Genomic DNA, 18550 nt, shown 5'->3' on the forward strand with positions numbered 1-18550 from the left:
TCAAATACTTTTTGAAGGTTGTACTGATTATGATGAGCGAATGTTAAGCCATTTGCCAGCTAATGATCATAGAAGACACACCCCCTTCTCAACATGCATACTGCAAACAGAACAAACTAATCTGGTCTCCTCTTCGGCTGACGCGGAAAAACAAACATTGTGGCGCACACGAACCACCCAGCGTCGGAGTACATTCGATTTTTTAAAAGTGTTTTACTAAATCATTTCGATCAATGGTGAGCTCACTCGTGATTTGATGAATTGTAAATAGTAATTTCTATTAGCTAATTCCGATTGTGGTTTCTGTCAGCCGAGAGTTAGCTAAATATGACCACTTGTGTTAAGTCAATATTTCCTCAGTTAGCGCAAGGACTCATTTTATAGTGCCCCCTCTAAAAGAAAGCATAGTGGACAAGAGAAAGTAGTGCACTAAGAACCTGGGGAAGCATTGCAGGGGAGAACAGAAGAACAGGCTTATTTGAGTAGTTGTCAAGTTAGAAAAGGTTGGAGACCCCTGCCTGAGAGTCTACGCTTGAGGGACCCCTTTAGGTATAAAATAAAAAATATTTGATTAAACATTGAATTTGGCCTTAATGCCATTAGCCCATAGAAACACATTGAATAACAGATTCGCAGAAGGAAAAACAGATAGTCAAAACATTTATTAAAATGAAGATTGTTTTGAAGGGTCTGTCCTATATCTGAGAGATGTAAGAAAAATCACTATTATTTATTTGTTTTACCCATATTTAAAGGGATAGTTCGTCATAAAATGGTATCCACGACTTCATCCGACTCTGGGGAAGTATATAAAGGGCCTCATTGCCAAAATCCCAAAGTATCCTTTTAACACATTTTTTAGGCAGTAAACTACTTCCATATATACTTCCATTCATTTTTAAAAACTGGTATCAGGCTACCTTCAGACAAGTCTTGTGAAGCTTGTGGGCGTCCTAAAGCAAAACAAGCGACGTACAGTGCCTTCAAAAAGTATTCATACCCGTTGACTTATTCCACATTTTGTTGTGTTACAGCCTGAATAAAAACATTATTAAATAGATTCTCACAAATCTACACACAATACCCCCTAATGACAAAGTGAAAACAAGTTTCTATAAATGTACATAAATGTACATAGTGTACATTTTAAATACAAAAATACATCTCATTTACATAAGTGTTCCTATCCGAGTAAAACTTTTGTTTGTTGGCTCACTGTTGGTGGAGATTACAGTTTTGCACACCTGGATTGTACAATATTTGCCCATTATTCTTTTTTAAATTCTTCAAGGTCTGTCAAGTTGATCGTTGCCAGACAACCATTTTCAAGTCTTGTCATAGATTTTCAAGCCAATTTAAGTAAAGCTGTAACTAAGCCACTCAGGAACATTGAATGTCATTTTGGTGAGAAAATCCAGTGTAGATTTGGCCTTGTGTTTTAGGTTATTGTCCCACTGAAATGTGAATTTGTCTCCCAGTGTCTGTTGGAAAGCAGACAACCAGCTTCTCCCTCTAGGATTTTGCCTGTGCATAGCTGTATTCGGTTTGTTATCTTAAAAAAACGTCTTAGTCCTTCCCAATGACAAGCGTACCCATAACATGATGCAGCCACCACCATGCTTGAAAATATGAAGAGTGGTACTCAGTAACGTGTACTCAGTGAACACTTTGTATTCTGGACAAAAAGTACATTTCTTTGCCACGTTTTTTGCTGTATTAGTTAAGTGCCTTGTTGCAAACAGGGTGCATGTTTTGGAATATTTGTATTCTGTACAGGCTTCAATCTTTTCACTCTGTCATTTAGGTTAGTAACTACAATGTTGTTGCTCCATCAGTTCTCATATCACAACCATTAAACTATAACCATTTTAAAATCACCATTGGTCTCATGGTGAAATCCCTGAGCAGTTTCCTTCCTCTCTGGCAAATGAGTTAGGAAGGACGCCTCTATCTTTGTAGTGACTGGGTATATTGAAACACCATGAAAAGCTTAATTAATAACTTCCTCATGCTCAAAGGGACAATCAGCTACTTTTAGCCATTGATCGGTGCCCTTCTTTGAGTGGCATTGAAAAACTTCCTCGGTCTTTGTGGTTGAATCTGTGCTTGAAATTCACAACTCTCTTGAGAAACCTTACAGACAATTGTATGTGTGGGGTACAGAGATAGGGTTAGTTGTTCAAAAATCAAGTTAACTATTATTGAACATGGAATGAGTCAATGTAACTTATTATGCGATTTGTTAAGCACATTTTTTACTCCTGCACTTATTTAGGCTTGCCATTACAAAAGGTTGAATACTTATTGACTCAAGACATTTCAGCTTTTCATTTATTTAAAAAAATTATACAAAACAAAATTCCACCTTGACATTATGGGGTGTTGTGTGTAGATCTGTGACACAATTTCAATGTAACACATTTCATATCCTGGCTGTAACAACAAATATGCAAACACGAAAGAGGTGTGAATACTTTCTGAAGGCACTGTACGTGTTCGTGAGTCTCACCTTTCCATAGAGGGGTCATATTAGTGTGTAGCCCAAACTAGAGGTCAACCGATTAATCGGAATGGCCGATTTCAAGTTTTCATAACAATCGGTAATCTGCATTTTTGGACACCGATTATGGTCGATTACATTGCACTCCACGAGGAGACGCGAGCGCAGCAAAAGCCAAGGTAAGTTGCTAGCTAGCATTAAGCTTATTTTATAAAAAACAATCAATCTTAACAATTACTAGTTAACTACACATGGTTGATGATATTACTAGTTTATCTAGCTCGTCCTGCGTTGCATATAAATCGATGCAGTACCTGTTAATTTATCATCAAATCACAGGCTACTTCGAGAAACAGGCGATGATTTAACAAGCGCATTCGCGAAAAAAGCACTGGCGTGGCACCAATGTGTAGCTAACCATAAACACCAAGGTCTTTAAAATCAATACACTTGTATATATTTTTAAACCTGCATATTTAGTTTAAATTGCCTGCTAACATGAATTTCTTTTAACTAGGGAAATTGTGTCACCTCTCCTGCGTTTTGTGCAAGCAGAGTCAGGGTATATGCAGCAGTTTGAGCTGCCTGGCTCGTAGCGAACTGTGTGAAGACCATTTCTTCCTAACCCAGACCGTAATTAATTTGCCGGAATTGTACATTATTATGACATAACGTTTAAGGTTGTGCAATGTAACAGCAATATTTAGACTTAGGGATGCCACCCGTCAGATAAAATACGTAAAGGTTACGTATTTCACTGAAAGAATAAACGTTTTGTTTTTGAAATGATAGCTTCCGGATTTTACCATATTAATGACCTAAGGCTCGTATTTCTGTGTTTTATATATAATTAAGTCTATGATTTGATATTTGATAGAGCAGTCTGAGCGGTGGTAGGCAGCAGCATGCTCGTAAGCATTCATTCAAACAGCACTTTCCTGCATTTGCCAGCAGCTCTTCGCTGTGCTTCAAGCATTGCGCTGTTTATGACTTCAAGCCTATCAACTCCCGAGATTAGGCTGGCAATATTATAGTGCCAATAAGTACATCCAATAGTCAAAGGTATATGAAATACAAATGGTAGAGAGAGAAATAGTCCTATAATAATTACAACCTAAAACTTCTTACCTAGGAATAATGAAGACTCATGTTAAAAGGAACCACCAGCTTTCATATGTTCTCATGTTCTGAGCAAGGAACTTAAACGTTAGCTTTTTTACATAGCAAATATTGCACTTTTACTTTCTTCTCCAACACTGTGTTTTTGCATTATTTAAACCAAATGGAACACGTTTCATTATTTATTTGAGACTAAATAGATTTGATGTATTAAGTTAAAATAAAAAAGTGTTCATTCAGTATTGTTGTAATTGTCATTATTACAAATTTATATATAAAAAGAAAATCGGCCGATTAATCGGTATTGGCTTTTTTTGGTCCTCCAATAAATCGGTGTCGGTATCGACTTCACACGAGTCCTGTGACGCTTGTTGGGGTTGAACAGAGAACATTGTGTTCGTAAGAGTCATCTTTCCATAGAGGGGTAATAGTTTTTCTATAGTATGAATCTGCAAGTAGCTAAAGCTAACAAACTAGGTTCAATGATAACTAGCTAACATTAGGCTATAACCGTTTGGACGCGACAGGCATTTTCGTGAGAGATTTTCGGGATGTCTCCTGGACTGACAAACACCGCTGTAACGCTGCCAACTTACACCGCAGATGCTGAGGGCCAACATCGTCAGATGTAGACGCAGGCCATGCAAAAAAAACAACAGATATTGATGTGTATTGTTTTACGGGGTTAAATAAGTGATAAGCAGTAATGGGAAGTCCCTACCATCATGGGATGTTTATTAATAGTTTTATTCTGTGTTTTTACAGCATTTAATGCACATAATGCATAGTGCATGTAATAAAACATTTGATTAAAAAAACAAAAACTTGATTATTTTTTCATTATCGAACCGAAGCTGAATAGACCTAAAAATGCACTCAATGTTCAGCACTATTTAATAAGAAACACTTGTTTTCCATTGCACAACATTTTGCTACGGTGTGCCCTAATGAACCCAACCTGGCGCTGGACGATGCAGTGACAAAGGGTTAGTGAGGGGCAGCAAGTCTGAGTGAGGGAGCAAGAGGTATGCCCAAGAAAGGTGAAAGAGATGACTTACAAAATACAGTTCTATAGAGGGAATGAAGAGGGGTTGTCCTTAAGAATCTACACAGAGGAAAACGGAGACACGAGAGAGATGGGGGAGAGATATTAGAGCAGTGAAAGGGAGTACAGCTCAACAGACGGACCCGAACAAAAAAGTAAAAGGGAGAGAAACAAAGAGAAAGGTGAAAGATAAAGAGAACGAGAGGGAGAAAGAGAGTGCTAGAGATGGAGAGGTGCTTCGGTTAGAGAAGGACCACTGTACTGAGGGAAGTTAGAGAAAGGGTGGGTGAGGTCAAGTGTACACCGCACCAGTCCAGCAGTCTGTAAAGTCAATAGCTGGAAAACACCCATCCTCTATGTGACCTTGTTTGCTGTCAAGCTGATGTAGCAGCATACTTTTGAACAACACGGAAAAGAGACGCTGGAGTGTGTTTAGTCCAACTATTGTGCTACATATATAACAGATGAAGAAGCATGGAACGCTCACCGTCTCCCTGCATGTCTGAAGTCCATAATGTAAGGTTGTCGCGTAGCAACTGCATGATGAGCGTGGAGTCCTTGTAGCTCTCCTCGCTCAGCGTGTCCAGTTCTGCAATGGCATCGTCAAATGCCGCCTTCGCCAACCTGAGGGCAGCAGCGTGGGCAGAGCAGAGGGGTCAAAGGTTGGATTTCACACAGCATCCAAGTCACACATCAACAATGGGCTGAACATCTAGTAACATGTACTGGTATGGAATATACAATAAAAATGTATTTGTAAAAAATATATATATTTTGTATTACTAGCCAGGGCATGAGGTGACTATCTCGATGTACTGTATTGGTGAGACTGTACTGCACACCCAGTCTGAAAATGTCACCGTGGCATGATGCAGCACCAGATATGAGCCCCAAATAATAATCAAATCAGAACTCGTTCTGTTTATATTACTGAAAGACGGTTTAACGCCTGGTACTGCAGAAAAACAATGAGTACGGCAATGCATATAAATCAAATGTATTATTACTCCCTCACAATCCCTTTCTACTTAACACATCTGGCAATTGAGTGTAGAGGGAGATGGGCGAGACAGATATGTGGAGTGAGTGGGGAAAAGAGAGAAGATGAGAAGAGAAGATGAGACAGGAGAGAAGGGGCCCAACCTGCATGCGCGGTCAGGGGAATTGAGAATTTCATAATAAAATACGGAGAAGTTGAGTGCCAGTCCCAGGCGGATGGGGTGAGTCGGGGGGAGCTCGATCATGGCGATGTCGCTCGCGGCTTTGTAGGCTACCAAACTGTTCTCCGCCGCCTCCTTCCTGTCGTTGCCCGTGGCGAACTCTGCCAGGTACCGGTGGTAGTCTCCCTTCCTGAGGACAGAGGGGAGAACGAGACCATGGTTATTTCAACCCTCATGTTAACATAGGACTATTTTCCTGAGGTACGCACTTCTGCACTGAACTCCCCTATTTGGAATTAAAAGGATTGGTGTTAAGAGCCCTTGCTTACACCAAGCGTGTGCTTATAAATACCTCCCGGGTGGCGCAGTGGTCTAGAGCACTGCATCGCAGTACTAGCTGCGCCACCAGAGTCTCTGGGTTCACGCCCAGGCTCTGCCGCAGCCGGCCGCGACCGGGGGGTCCATGGGGCGACGCACAATTGGCTTAGCGTCGTCTGGGTCCGGGTTAGGGAGGGTTTGGCCGGTAGGGATATGTGGATATTGTAAAGCGTAAAGTGAATATTGTAAAGTGGTTGTTCCACTGGATATCATAAGGTGAATGCACCAATTTGTAAGTCGCTCTGGATAAGAGCGTCTGCTAAATGACTTAAATGTAAATGTAAATGATAAATCCTTGTGGGGTAGTGCTAGAGCTGGGCGATATGGACAAAAATCTATATCGCGATAAAATGTCCTGAATTGATGCTATAATGGTAAATAGAACAATACGTCTATAACCATGTACACCAGAGTATTTGTTATGATTCTTTAAACCGGGGATGTCAAATATACAGCCCGTGGGCCAAATCCAGCTCGTGAGGGGGTAAAATAAATATACAGTATTAGAATGATTTATTGATTTTATTTGGGGGCGGGGGGGGATGACAGGAACCTTCCCACTAGCCATGGTTGGCTGAGATAATGTATGGGCTGGACATGCCAGGAGATGGGTTTGGATTGGTCTGCCATGTAGCGTGCTTCTGTCTATAACGTGAGCTGTTTAGTATGTGTTGACAGTCCTTTCTACCGCGCCATTTATTAAAGATATAACGTTAGCCATCAAGAACTACAAAAGTTTTGCTACTTTTCACAACAAGATTGATGCACTGAATTTAACAGGCAGCGTCGACAGATCAGTAGGAAAAAGTGATGGTCTACATTCTGCACACGCCACGGTTAGTGTGAACTGGAGTGACTTGACACAAAGCTGGCCAAACAAGACTTAGCTACAAAGAAAACAGAGTTAAAATGGTTCCAGTCTGCCGTGAAGCGTTCATCCATGTATACGTACGGGTAATAGCCTAGCTCAGATATAAGTTTCAAATTTTGTCAGAAAGTCATTTTTATTGCAAGTTAAAGCAGACCGTTAGCTAGCAAATGTTAGCTTGCTGGCTCACTAGCTAACGTTACATGTATGATCTGTGTAGTAATATTATTTGAATCAGAAATCCATTTGCATTGCTAGTTATAGCCTAATGTTAGCTAGTTAACATTTAACCTAGTTTGTTAGCTTTAGCTAACTGCAGATTCATACTACAGCTATGACAATGTTTGTATTGGTAGTAGTTGGGGTTACGCCGGTTCATTGTTTAGCTAGCTAGCTACATGTCTAACAAAAGACTCCACTTCGTCCGGATTATTACATGACCCATCAAGTTAGCAGGTGTGTCTGTGGGTGATAACAACCATCAATGGCATTTCATGTGTACATTGTCTAGACAATAGTGACCCATTCACTTAGCTAGATCTGGGTGAGGGGTGGTTATAGCATTTCCTTCACATGACCCATCAATTTAGACAAGTGTGTCGGGTAAGCGTCATCTAATAACGAGAAAATATTCATAAAATATTTTTATCCGGACACTTTGTTTTTGATATTGCTACTATGCAAGTACTATCATTGTACGGTTTACACCTTCTGCATCCTGTGCATGTGACAAATAAACTTAGATTTGATGTGATATAACGTGTGTTTACCACATGACCTCACATGTGAATCCTTAAAGAGATGGCTGGGACTAAGACTTCAGTAGGTGTGAACGATGCTGAATGGGTACAAGATAAAAGCAGAGCTCTCCAGTACGTGTACCAAAAGGGCAATTTTCTCAAAAGTGGGCTTACAAGTTTATCAACTTTCAAAGCAAAGTTACTTTCCCATTGTTGCTCAACTGCAGTGTATAATATAACATTTTGTAGCTCTGCGTCTCCAATTTTATCCAACGTAAAAAAAAAACATTTCAAATTTTGATACATAAGACCAAATCGAGGCGGTCGGTCACATATACTTTAAAATTACAAAAAACAAATGGAAAATCTGCAGAAATGATAATGGACCTACATTCATACCGTTTCTTGACTGTGTCCAGCTCGCTAATAAACACCGAAATGAAAGTAAGACAGTCAGGGAGCACAGAACATTTTAAACACTTTGGATAGAAGACTACTTTTTGCGAATTTTAACAGAGGAAATAACACATTTTCAGCGCATTTTCAACGCATAACACATTACTACTAGTTTGATGGTTGTAGCCATCAATTGTCCCATTAACAATCACCCATATTAGCAAATGTCACATTTTTCTAGTATAGTCTGCTTATTGTAATGAATGATATCAGCAAAATGTCGGCGATAAGTGATTGGTATGGTCGGTGTTGATCATTTTTGGTTTATTGGCCAAGCTCTAGGTTGCGCACAAGTGCACACTTCACAGAAAAGTGTGGAAAACAGATGCAGAGTAGCTGTTTTTTCACAGCTCAGATAAGAGGTTTTACGCTCTGCTTGCCAGAGAGAGCGAGAGAGCGTGTTGTGTGAGCGACGGCCACAATGCTGCACTGAGAAGACATGGCAGCCTTTTCTCATATTACTAGCGCAGTCAGGGCGTACATATTGACTGGTGTGTGCAAAATAGTTTTTGAAAATATCTCCCATCCACAGACGTACATTTTGTAGTAGAAAACCTTTGATTCTCCCGTGTTTGCAGCTGGAATGAGGTGCTTATCCAGTACATCCAGAATGTCGTTACAGATTGATTTTAGCTCAGTCTCCACCTGCAGAGCAGACAACACACACAACACCAGTTGTCAACAAACTCGAGAATGGGGAAAAAACACCACACTCAACTTTGAAGTCTCATTTTTACATAACATGACCATTGAATGACCTCTTCAAAAGATTAAAAGAGGACCCGAGTCTTAACCTCTACTTTGAAAGGAGCCACAGACCATCCCTTCGATGCAATAGGTCTACATTTATTATGTAACTAACATTGACAGCAAGCTGCCTTCATCAAAGATTCTATTCTTCTACTACCGCCGTCCCGGTGGCTCACCGTTTGCCTGTATTCCCTGATCATCTTTAGCTTGTCTTCGCCTCCTTTGTTCTCTTCTTTCTGTTCGAGGCTGCTGATTATCCTCCAGGATGCTCTTCTGGCTCCGATCACGTTTTTGTACGCCACCGACAGCAGGTTCCGCTCTTCCACCGTCAGTTCCACGTCCATGCCGGCCACGTTCTTCATGGACTCCACCATTTCTGACAGAGAGAAAAGAGAGAAAAGAATGAACCTCAACCATCACACACCCCATTTTCAATAAGGTAGGAACAGTCTGTTCTGAGGATCGTCAGTTGCTTGCTGGCTGCAATAATTAAACATTTTAATAATTTAGCAGAAGCTCTTATCCAGAGCAACTTAGTTAGTGCATTAATTTTAAGATAGCTAGGTTGAACAACCACATACACATGACCAAAAGTATGTGGAAATCTGCTCGTTCAACATAACTTCCAAAATCATGGGCATTAGTATGGAGTTAGCTTTTGCTGCTATAACAGCCTCCACTCTTCTGGGACGGCTTTCCACGAGATGTTGAAACATTGCTGTGGGGACTTGCTTCATTCAGCAACAAGAGCAGCTGAGGTCAGGAATTGATGTTGGGCGATTAGGCTTGGCTCGCAGGTCGGTGTTCCAATTCATCCCAAAGGTGTGTGATGGAGTTGAGGTCAGAGCTCTGTGGAGGCCGGTCAATTTCTTCCACACCGATCGACAAACCAATTCTGTACGGACCTCACTTTGTGCCCAGGGGGCATTGTCATGCTGAAACAGGATTCGTCCGTTGACTGCCAGATGGTGAAGCGTGATTCATCAGTCCAAAGAACGCGTTTCCACTGCTCCAGAGTCCAATGGCGGCGAGCTTTACACCACTCCAGCCGACACTTGGCATTTCACATGGCGATCTTTCTCGGCCATGGAAATCCATTTCATGAAGCCCCCCGACGAACAGTTCTTATGCTGACGTTGCTTTCAGAGGCCGTTTGGAATTCGGTAGTGAGTGTTGCAACTGAGGACAGACCAATTTGACGCCCTACGTTCTTCAGCACTCGGCGGTCCCGTTCTGTGAGCTTGTGTGGTCTACAACTTCGTGGCTGAGCCGTTGTTGCTCCTAGACAGTTCCACTTCACAATAACAGTAGTTACAGTTGACCAGGGCATCTCTAGCAGGGCAGAAATTTGACGAACTGACATGTTGGAAAGGTGGCATCCTATGACGGTGTCATTCTACTGCCAATGTTTGTCTATGGAGATCGCATGGCTGTGTGCTCGATTGCATACAGCTGCCAGCAACGGGTGTGGCTGAAATAAACAAATTCACATATTTGAATGGGTGTCCACATGTACACAAAAGTATCTCACTGATAGTAAGTACATTTTTCTTCAATAACGTAGTTATCAAAGTTAGTGCTAGTAGGGGGGAAAAGTCAAGTGTGACGGTTCGTTCACGAAAGGCAAGTACCATGGTCTTGTAGTGGATGCAAGCCTCGACTGGAAGCCAGTGGAGTGTGCAGAGGAGCAGGGTGACATGGTAGAACTTGGGAAGGTTGAACGGCATGCGGCGTTCTGTATAAGTTGCAGGGGTTTGATGGCACAAGCGGGGAGCCCAGCTAACAGCGAGTGGCAGTAGTCCAGACAGGTGGTGACAAGTGCCTGGATTAGGACCCGCGCTGCCTCCTGTGTGAGGTGGGGTCGAACACTACGGATGTTGTGGAAAACGAACTTGCATGAGCGAGTCAACACTTTGGTGTTTTCAGAGAACAAAAGAATGTGTCAAGGATCATGCCAAGTTCTTTGCTCTCTAGGAGGGGGACATTGTGGAGTTGTCAACTGTGATTGAGAGGTCTTGAAGCGGACAGGCCTTCCGGGAGGAAGAGCAGCTCAATCATGTCGAGGTTGAGCTTGAGTTGGTGGGCCGACATCCAAGCAGTGATATCTGCCAGGCACCTGGGTGTCAGAAGGGGAGGGGAAGGAGAAAAATAGTTGAGTGTCATCCGCATAGCAATGTTAGGAGAGAACATGTTATGATATGACGGAGCTGAGTAACTTGGTGTATAGAGAAGAGGGGAGGGCCTAGAACCGAGCCCTGGGGGACACCAATAGTGTGAGCATGTGATGCACACACAGATCCTCTCCACGTCAGCTGATAGGAGCGGCCTGCCAGGTAGGATGCAACCCAAGAGAGTGCAGAGCCTGAAATGCCCAGCCCTGAGAGGGTGGAGAGGAATATCTGATGGTTCATGTGTCGAAGGCAGCGGATAGATCTAGGAGGATGAGAACAGAGGCAAGAGCGTCAGCTTTGGCAGTTCCGGAGAGCATTCGTGAGACAGAGAGCAGACTCAGTTGAGACCTGTCTTGAAGCCTGACTGGTAAGGGTCAATATCGTTCAGAGAAAGACAGCAGGCTCAAGTGTTTTGGAAAGAAAATACTGAATACCGGTCTGTAGTTTGACATCAGAGTGTTGGTTTCTTGAGGAGGGAAGCAACTCTGGCTTTTTTTTAAGTCAGAGGGGATGCAGCCAGTGGTCAGGGATGAGTTGATGAGGGAAACGAGGAATGGGAGAAGATCTCCAGAGATGTTCTGGAGAAGGGAGGAGGGGTTGGGGTCGAGCGGGTAAGTTGTCGGGCAGTCTGACCTCACTAGTCGCAGGATTTCATCTGGAGAGAAAGGGGAGAAAGCCGTCAAAGCGTGTGAGTGGGACCTGTGGACTGAATAGGCAGAGTGAATGAGGAGCGGATGTCGTCAACCTTTTTAAATTGGTTATTTTCAAAGTGGTTGACAAAGTCATTCACACGACAGTCAACATAGGAAAATCAAGATTTTCGCTAGGGGATAGGTCAGTTTCTATTATGCAGGAAGTGAGGATAATGTCGAGAAAGCAGGAATTCCTGACAAATTATATCCCTGACTGAGACTAACATATCAAGAAGCACACAGCACAGCAGTATTTATTTAACCACATTTACAGCCACTGTGAGGGAAATTATAGGGGTCAAGGGTTTGTTGGTGGTTGTGAGTTTAATTAGCAAGTATTTTGGGCTGCACGGAACCAAAAGTTGTCAGTGTAAGTAAAGATCGACCCCCTGAAACCGGGGCTGAAATGGGTCAACGTAGAACGGAGCATTTGAACGGGGCCACTAACTGTCTCATAAGTCATGTGAGTGAATGAGTCAAACTGAGGAACGAACTGAACGCAAGTGGGTCATTTGATGGGGTAACCGGTGTTAACGAGGACACTTGCTGCATTTATGAATCAGTCTACAAATATGAAAATAGCCATGCCCACTTCAGTACTAGCCTATACGAAAGCTCATCACAAGAGGTTACAAAGCCATTACCAAACGCCATACCTATAGCCTAAAAACGCATAAAGTCAATATTTTTTTTGCATACTCGCATAGCTTAGACCCTACTTTATATACTCTGAGGCTGTGTTGTGCCCTCTATCAGTTGAGACCAGGGGAGAACGATGAAGCCACAGAAGTTCAAGGCCGACAGTGGTACTGCGGGCATTGTTAGCAGAAAACAAGATCCCCATTATAGAATGGGAAAATGACATGGTCAATCTTATAAATAAAAACATTTTAGAAGAGAATCATGGTGCCAATAATTGCTTCTAACACACCAGAAGTATGTCCTAGAGCAGATTATTCAAAACAAACAAAAAAAAATACATTTAAAAAATGTAATCGCACACAGAAGTTACAGATAATTTAGTTGCCAATGGCAGCCTGCAGCACCACGGTCTGCAACTTGAGTTACTCAATGAGATGAGGCAGCACTGAGCTAGCTCTGAAACGTTACTTCATGGAGTAGCACAAACTGTGCATCTAATGTCTCCTTGAGACGCCATCTTAACCGACTTCAGTTGGCTTCAATGCACTATTGAGTCTAAACATAGGAATGAATGGTGTCAAGTGGTCGATGGCTTTGTCCATTCATACACCTTTATAATTTCATTTATTTCAACTTTTCATTACTACAACAAAGATGGCCACCAGTCACCCACCGTCAAAGGTCAATTTAAATGGTAAGATCTATTCTATTAACTATATTTCTATGAATAGGTTTGTTAAGGGGGAGTGACAGAATTTCAAACCAATATTCCAATTCAAGTATATCCCACAATATATATACACAACATTATGTGAACACCCCTTCAAATTAGTGGATTCGGCTATTTCAGCCACACCTGTTGCTGACAGGTGTATAAAATCGAGCACACAGCAATGTCAATCTCCATATACAAACATTGGCAATAGAATTGCCTTACTGAAGAGCTCAGGGACTTTCAACGTGGCACCTTCATGGAATGCCACCTTCAGTTTGTCAAATTTCTGCCCTGCTAGAGCTGCCACGGTCAAATAAGCGATGTTTTTTTTTCTTCCCACCTTTATTTAATCAGGTAGGCCAGTTGAGAATAAGTTCTCATTTACAAATGCAACCTGGCCAAGAGTGAACAAAGCGACACAGAGTTACACATGGGATAAACAAACGTACAGTCAATAACACAATAGAAAAGTATTTATACAGTGTGTGCAAATGTAATAAAATTAGGGAGGTAAGGCAATAAATAGGCCATAGTGGCAAAATAATTACAATTTAGCAATTTAACACAAGTGATAGATGTGCAGAAGATGAACGTGCAAGTAGAGATACTGGGGTGAGAAGGAACAAAAAATAAATAACAATATCGGGATGAGGTAGTTGGGTGGACTATTTACAGATGGCAATGTACAGGTGCAATGATCGGTAAGATGCTCTGACAGCTGATGCTTAAAGTTAGTGAGGGAGATCAGAGTCTCCAGCTTCAGTGATTTTTGCAATTCGTTCCAGTCATTGGTAGCAGAGAACTGGAAGGAAAGGCAGCCAAAGGAGGAGTTGGCTTTGGGGGTGACCAGTGAAATATACCTGCTGGAGCGCGAGCTACGGGTGGGTGCTGCAGTGGTGACCAGTGAGCCGAGATAAGGCAGAGCTTTACCTAGCAAGGACTTACAGATGACCTGGAGCCAGTAGGTTTGGCAACGAATATTAAGCGAGGGCCAGCCAACGAGAGCATACAGATCGCAGTGGTGGGTAATATATGGGGCTTTGGTGACAAAACGGATGGCACTGTGATAGACTACATCCAATTTGCTGAGTAGAGTGTTGGAGGCTATTTTGTAAATGACATCGCCGAAGTCAAGGATTGGTAGGATAGTCAGTTTTACAAGGGTATGTTTGGCAGCATGAGTGAAAGATGCTTTGTTGCGAAATAGGAAGCCGATTCTAGATTTAATTTTGGATTGGAGATGCTTAATGTGAGTCTGGAATGAGAGTTCACAGTCTAACCAGACACCTAGGTATTTGTAGTTGTCCACATATTCTAAGTCAGAACCATCCAGAGTATTGATTCTAGACGGGCGAGCGGGCAGCGATCAGTTGAAGAGCATGCATTTAGTTTTACTTGCATTTAAGATGTTATTGTGAAGTGGAAACGTCTAGGAGCAACAACGGCTCAGCCGCGAAATGGTAGGCCACACAAGCTCACAGAACGGGACCGCCGAGTGCTGGAACGCGTAAAAATCGTCTGTCCTCGGTTGCAACACTCACTACCGAGTTTCAAACTGCCTCGAAGCAACGTCAGCACAACTGTTCGTCGGGAGCTTCATGAAATGGGTTTCCATACACAAGCGTTGGCCGGAGTGGTGTAAAACTCACAACATTGGACTCTGGAGCAGTGGAAACACGTTCAATGGAGTGATGAATCACACTTCACCATCTGGCAGTCCGACAGACGAATCTGGCTTTGGCGGATGCCAGGAGAACACCACATAGTGCCAACTGTAAAGTTTGGTGGAGGAGGAATAAATGGTCTGGTGCCTGAGCCCGTGCACGCATAGAAGTACCTGGCCTACAAGCTTGGCACACCTGTATTTGGGGAGTTTCTCCCATTCTTCTCTGTTCTGTCAGGTTCAATGGGGAGTGTCGCTGCACAGCTATTTTCAGGTCTCTCCTGAGATATTTGATCGGGTTCAAGTCCAGGCTCTGACTAGGCCACTCAAGGTCATTCAGAGACTTGTCCTGAAGCCACTCTTGCATTGTCTTGGCTGTGTGCTTAGGGTCGGTAAACCTTAGACCCAGTCTGAGGTCCTGAGCACACTGGAGTGGGTTTTCATCAAGGATCTCCCTGTACTTTGTTCCGTTCACCTTCTCCTCGATCCTGACATGTCTCCCAGTCCCTGCCTGTGAAAAACATCACCACAGCATGATACTGCCACCACCATGCTCCACCGTGGGGACGGTGCCAGGTTTCCTCCAAACGTGACGCTTGGCATTCAGGCCAAAGAGATCAATCTTGCTATCATCAGACCAAAGAATCTTTCTCATGGTCAGAGTCCTTTAGGTGCCTTTTGGCAAACTCCAGGTGGGCTGTCATGTGCATTTTACTGAGGAGCGGCTTCCGTCTGGCCACTCTAGCATAAAGGCCTAATTGGTGGAGTGCTGCAGAGATGGTTGTCCTTCTGGAAGGTTCTCCCATCTCCACAGAGGAACTCTGGAGCTGTCAGTGACCATCGGGTTCTTGGTTACCTCCCTGACCAAGGCCCTTCTCCCTTGATTGCTCAGTTTGGCCGGGCGGCCAGCTCTAGTAAGACTTGGTGGTTCCAAACTTCTTCTATTTAAGAATGAATGATGAAGGCCACGGTGTTCTTCGGAACCTTCAATGCTGAAGAAATTTGTTGGTACCCTTCCCCAGATCTGTGCCTTGACACGATCCTGTCTTGGATCTCTACAGACAATTCCTTCGACCTCATGGCTTGGTTTTTCCTCTGACATGCACTGTCAACTGTGAACCTTAAATAGACCGGTGTGTCATTTCTAAATCATGCCCAATCAATAGAATTTACCACAGATGGACTCCAATCAAACTGTAAAAACAGCTCAAGGATGATCAATGGAAACAGGATGCACCTGAGCTCAATTTAGGGTCTCAAAGCAAAGGGTCTGAATACTTATGTAAATAAGGTTTCATTTTTTTCTTTAATACATTTGCAAACATTTCAGAAAAACTGTTTTCACTTTGTCATTATGGGGCATTGTGTGCAGATGGATAAAAAAAAAGAAAGGTTTCCTCAATTGTAGAATAAGGCTGCATCGTAACAAAATGTGGAAAAAGTCAAGGGGTCTGAATACTTTCCGAAAACACTGTATATAGAGACATTAAACACTGGACTGTTTCATTTATACTGTCATTAACACTGTATTCTTCCTTTCCCTTTCATATTGCTCATTCTAATACATCTACTACTATTGCATTTTTGTTACACTATTTATACACAGTATTTATATACTGGATTAAATACAGTATTCTTATTCATATACTCAACTCTTCACATAGCTCATTCTCATGTGTTCAGGGGTCCTCTCTCCCAAAACAAGTACTGAAAAGCTTGATTCTGGTGGCATTTAGAAAGGAAAAAAACTCTAACCATCTTAAATATATTTCCACTGCTAGAAATGAGCTCAATAACGTATTGGTAAAATGATTATAGTATACAGGATGCAATTGAAGGTTGAGTGCTTCAGCCATCTAAAGAAACACAACAGAGACCTTTCTGAACTAAAAAAAGTTTATATTGACTAAATTAACAGAGGAACATGAATTAGAGCCCCCTGATTCATGTTCATCACAAAAGGAGGGCGTTGGAAATCTCTTTCCAGGTTCTGACTTAGGTAACAGCCTTTGTCAGAGCACTTTATTCTTCTGGGCTTTCCAACACCCTCCTGTAATTGAGCTCCTTGATTGGGGGGGGGGGGTGTTGATGCAGAGCCGCATGCAGGCGGCTAGATGCTCTCCCTGCAGTCTGTTCCTCAAGTCTGTTGTGACCTGCAATAACAAAGAATAATAAGAGAAGGGAGTGGGACAAAGAGGATCTACTTCCACATTTAAATGTTCTTACTCGCTTCATTGCAGAGAAGTCCCTCTCACAATTAACGGAAGACACTGATATAGTCAGTGTGATTGCTGCCAGTTGGATAAGGCTAGCGTAGATGGCCTCCACTCATCAAACAGAGGCCAGCTTTGTCATTGCCATCTGGTCCAACCCCTGAAATACATTAAAAACAAAAAGATATTCAACATTAAAAGAAGAGCCAACAGAGTGGTAGTTCAACAGGATAAAAGGGTTGGGCAATACTGGCCTAAAATGTTCTCTTCAAAAGGCTCACACTCAATGCCATACCTTGAATGCTCCAACAAACACATGTTGCTTGTAAGAGAACCACTCGTGCAGCATAGCAGCCTCTGGCGGTTGCAAGAACTGCCTGGAGAAGAGGGTCAGGTTAAAGGTGTTTATCCTCTCACTAGAGAAAGCAGGCTGAGGTCCCAACAGACTGAAAGCCCCCAGAATCTACCGGTGTTGGAACCTCCGGTCTAGGCTGTCCTGAAGGCCAACAAGATATGGATCCATTACCTAATTACAGCACAAAACAGAAAATAAGTGATTAATAGCCATTTTAGTTTATCCAACACACAGGATGTAACATTGGTTTAATCACAGCATTTGAAAACAAATGTTTTTACCTCCTTTCTGAACCCGAACCCAGAACTGCACCCTGGTCTTGTCCACCTGGCCTCTCCCTCTCCTCCTCGATGTTGAATGCACCCAGAAACCCATTGGGCCATCGAGGTCCTGGTGGAGTTGGCTCAGAAATAAATACATAATGCTGCAGACTAGTACAGACTAAATATGCACAAACATTTTTAGCCCTTAGCCTAATTAAAGGACATTTGACTAACCATGTGGCGTATTATATAGCCACGGCTTCAGTCTGTCAATTTTATGTCACTTTGGGTCACATCTGGATTGCCGGGGGCGCGCACTTGGCCTTACTCAGCTCTCCTCTACTCCTTCCATCTACTCTCCTGGCTTTCCTCTCCTCTGTTAAATTTTGTCCCTCATGCATCCCTAACTCACTCCCAGGATTCTGCCTCGTCTCGGTCTAGTAAAGTCACACACTTATTATAAAAAGGATAGCTCTCTTTAAAACCTTAAGCTAACTAAAGAAAGTTTCATATAAATCAGGCTGATTTGACGTTAGCGTTACCTGACACTTGTCCCTGTTCCCCCTTTCTATTTTGCTGCTGTGGCTGTAAAAATTTGAATTAACTCGTCTGAGAAAAAAATATCTAATTGAAGACAGATAAATGAAGCTATCTGTCTTGCGCATGATACAGTTCCAAACAAACTATCTAGCTAACTTGCTAGAATAGAAACGTTGGAACCATGTTTCTATCATCAACATAACGTTACTTGTGGATATTCAATAGCTGGCCTTAAAGTTTTCAATTGTGGCAGCAATATTATACAGTTGAAGTCGGAAGT

At 42.5% G+C, this 18550-nt stretch overlaps 1 protein-coding gene across 1 annotated transcript in view; it reads right to left on the reverse strand.

Moving 5' to 3' along the window:
- Positions 1 to 18550, reverse strand: part of LOC129819918 (14-3-3 protein epsilon-like) — a 35814-nt gene that overhangs the window by 2405 nt on the left and 14859 nt on the right. The window contains exons 2-5 of the mRNA XM_055876618.1: positions 9193 to 9392; positions 8805 to 8911; positions 5808 to 6014; positions 5152 to 5288 (exon numbers count right to left, since the gene is read on the reverse strand). Of these exons, the coding sequence (XP_055732593.1) occupies positions 5152 to 5288; positions 5808 to 6014; positions 8805 to 8911; positions 9193 to 9392 (651 nt within the window). The remainder of the gene's footprint in view (positions 1 to 5151; positions 5289 to 5807; positions 6015 to 8804; positions 8912 to 9192; positions 9393 to 18550) is intronic.

Source organism: Salvelinus fontinalis, chromosome 2 (assembly GCF_029448725.1).
Source record: "Salvelinus fontinalis isolate EN_2023a chromosome 2, ASM2944872v1, whole genome shotgun sequence".
NCBI classification, from domain to species: Eukaryota; Metazoa; Chordata; class Actinopteri; order Salmoniformes; family Salmonidae; genus Salvelinus; species Salvelinus fontinalis.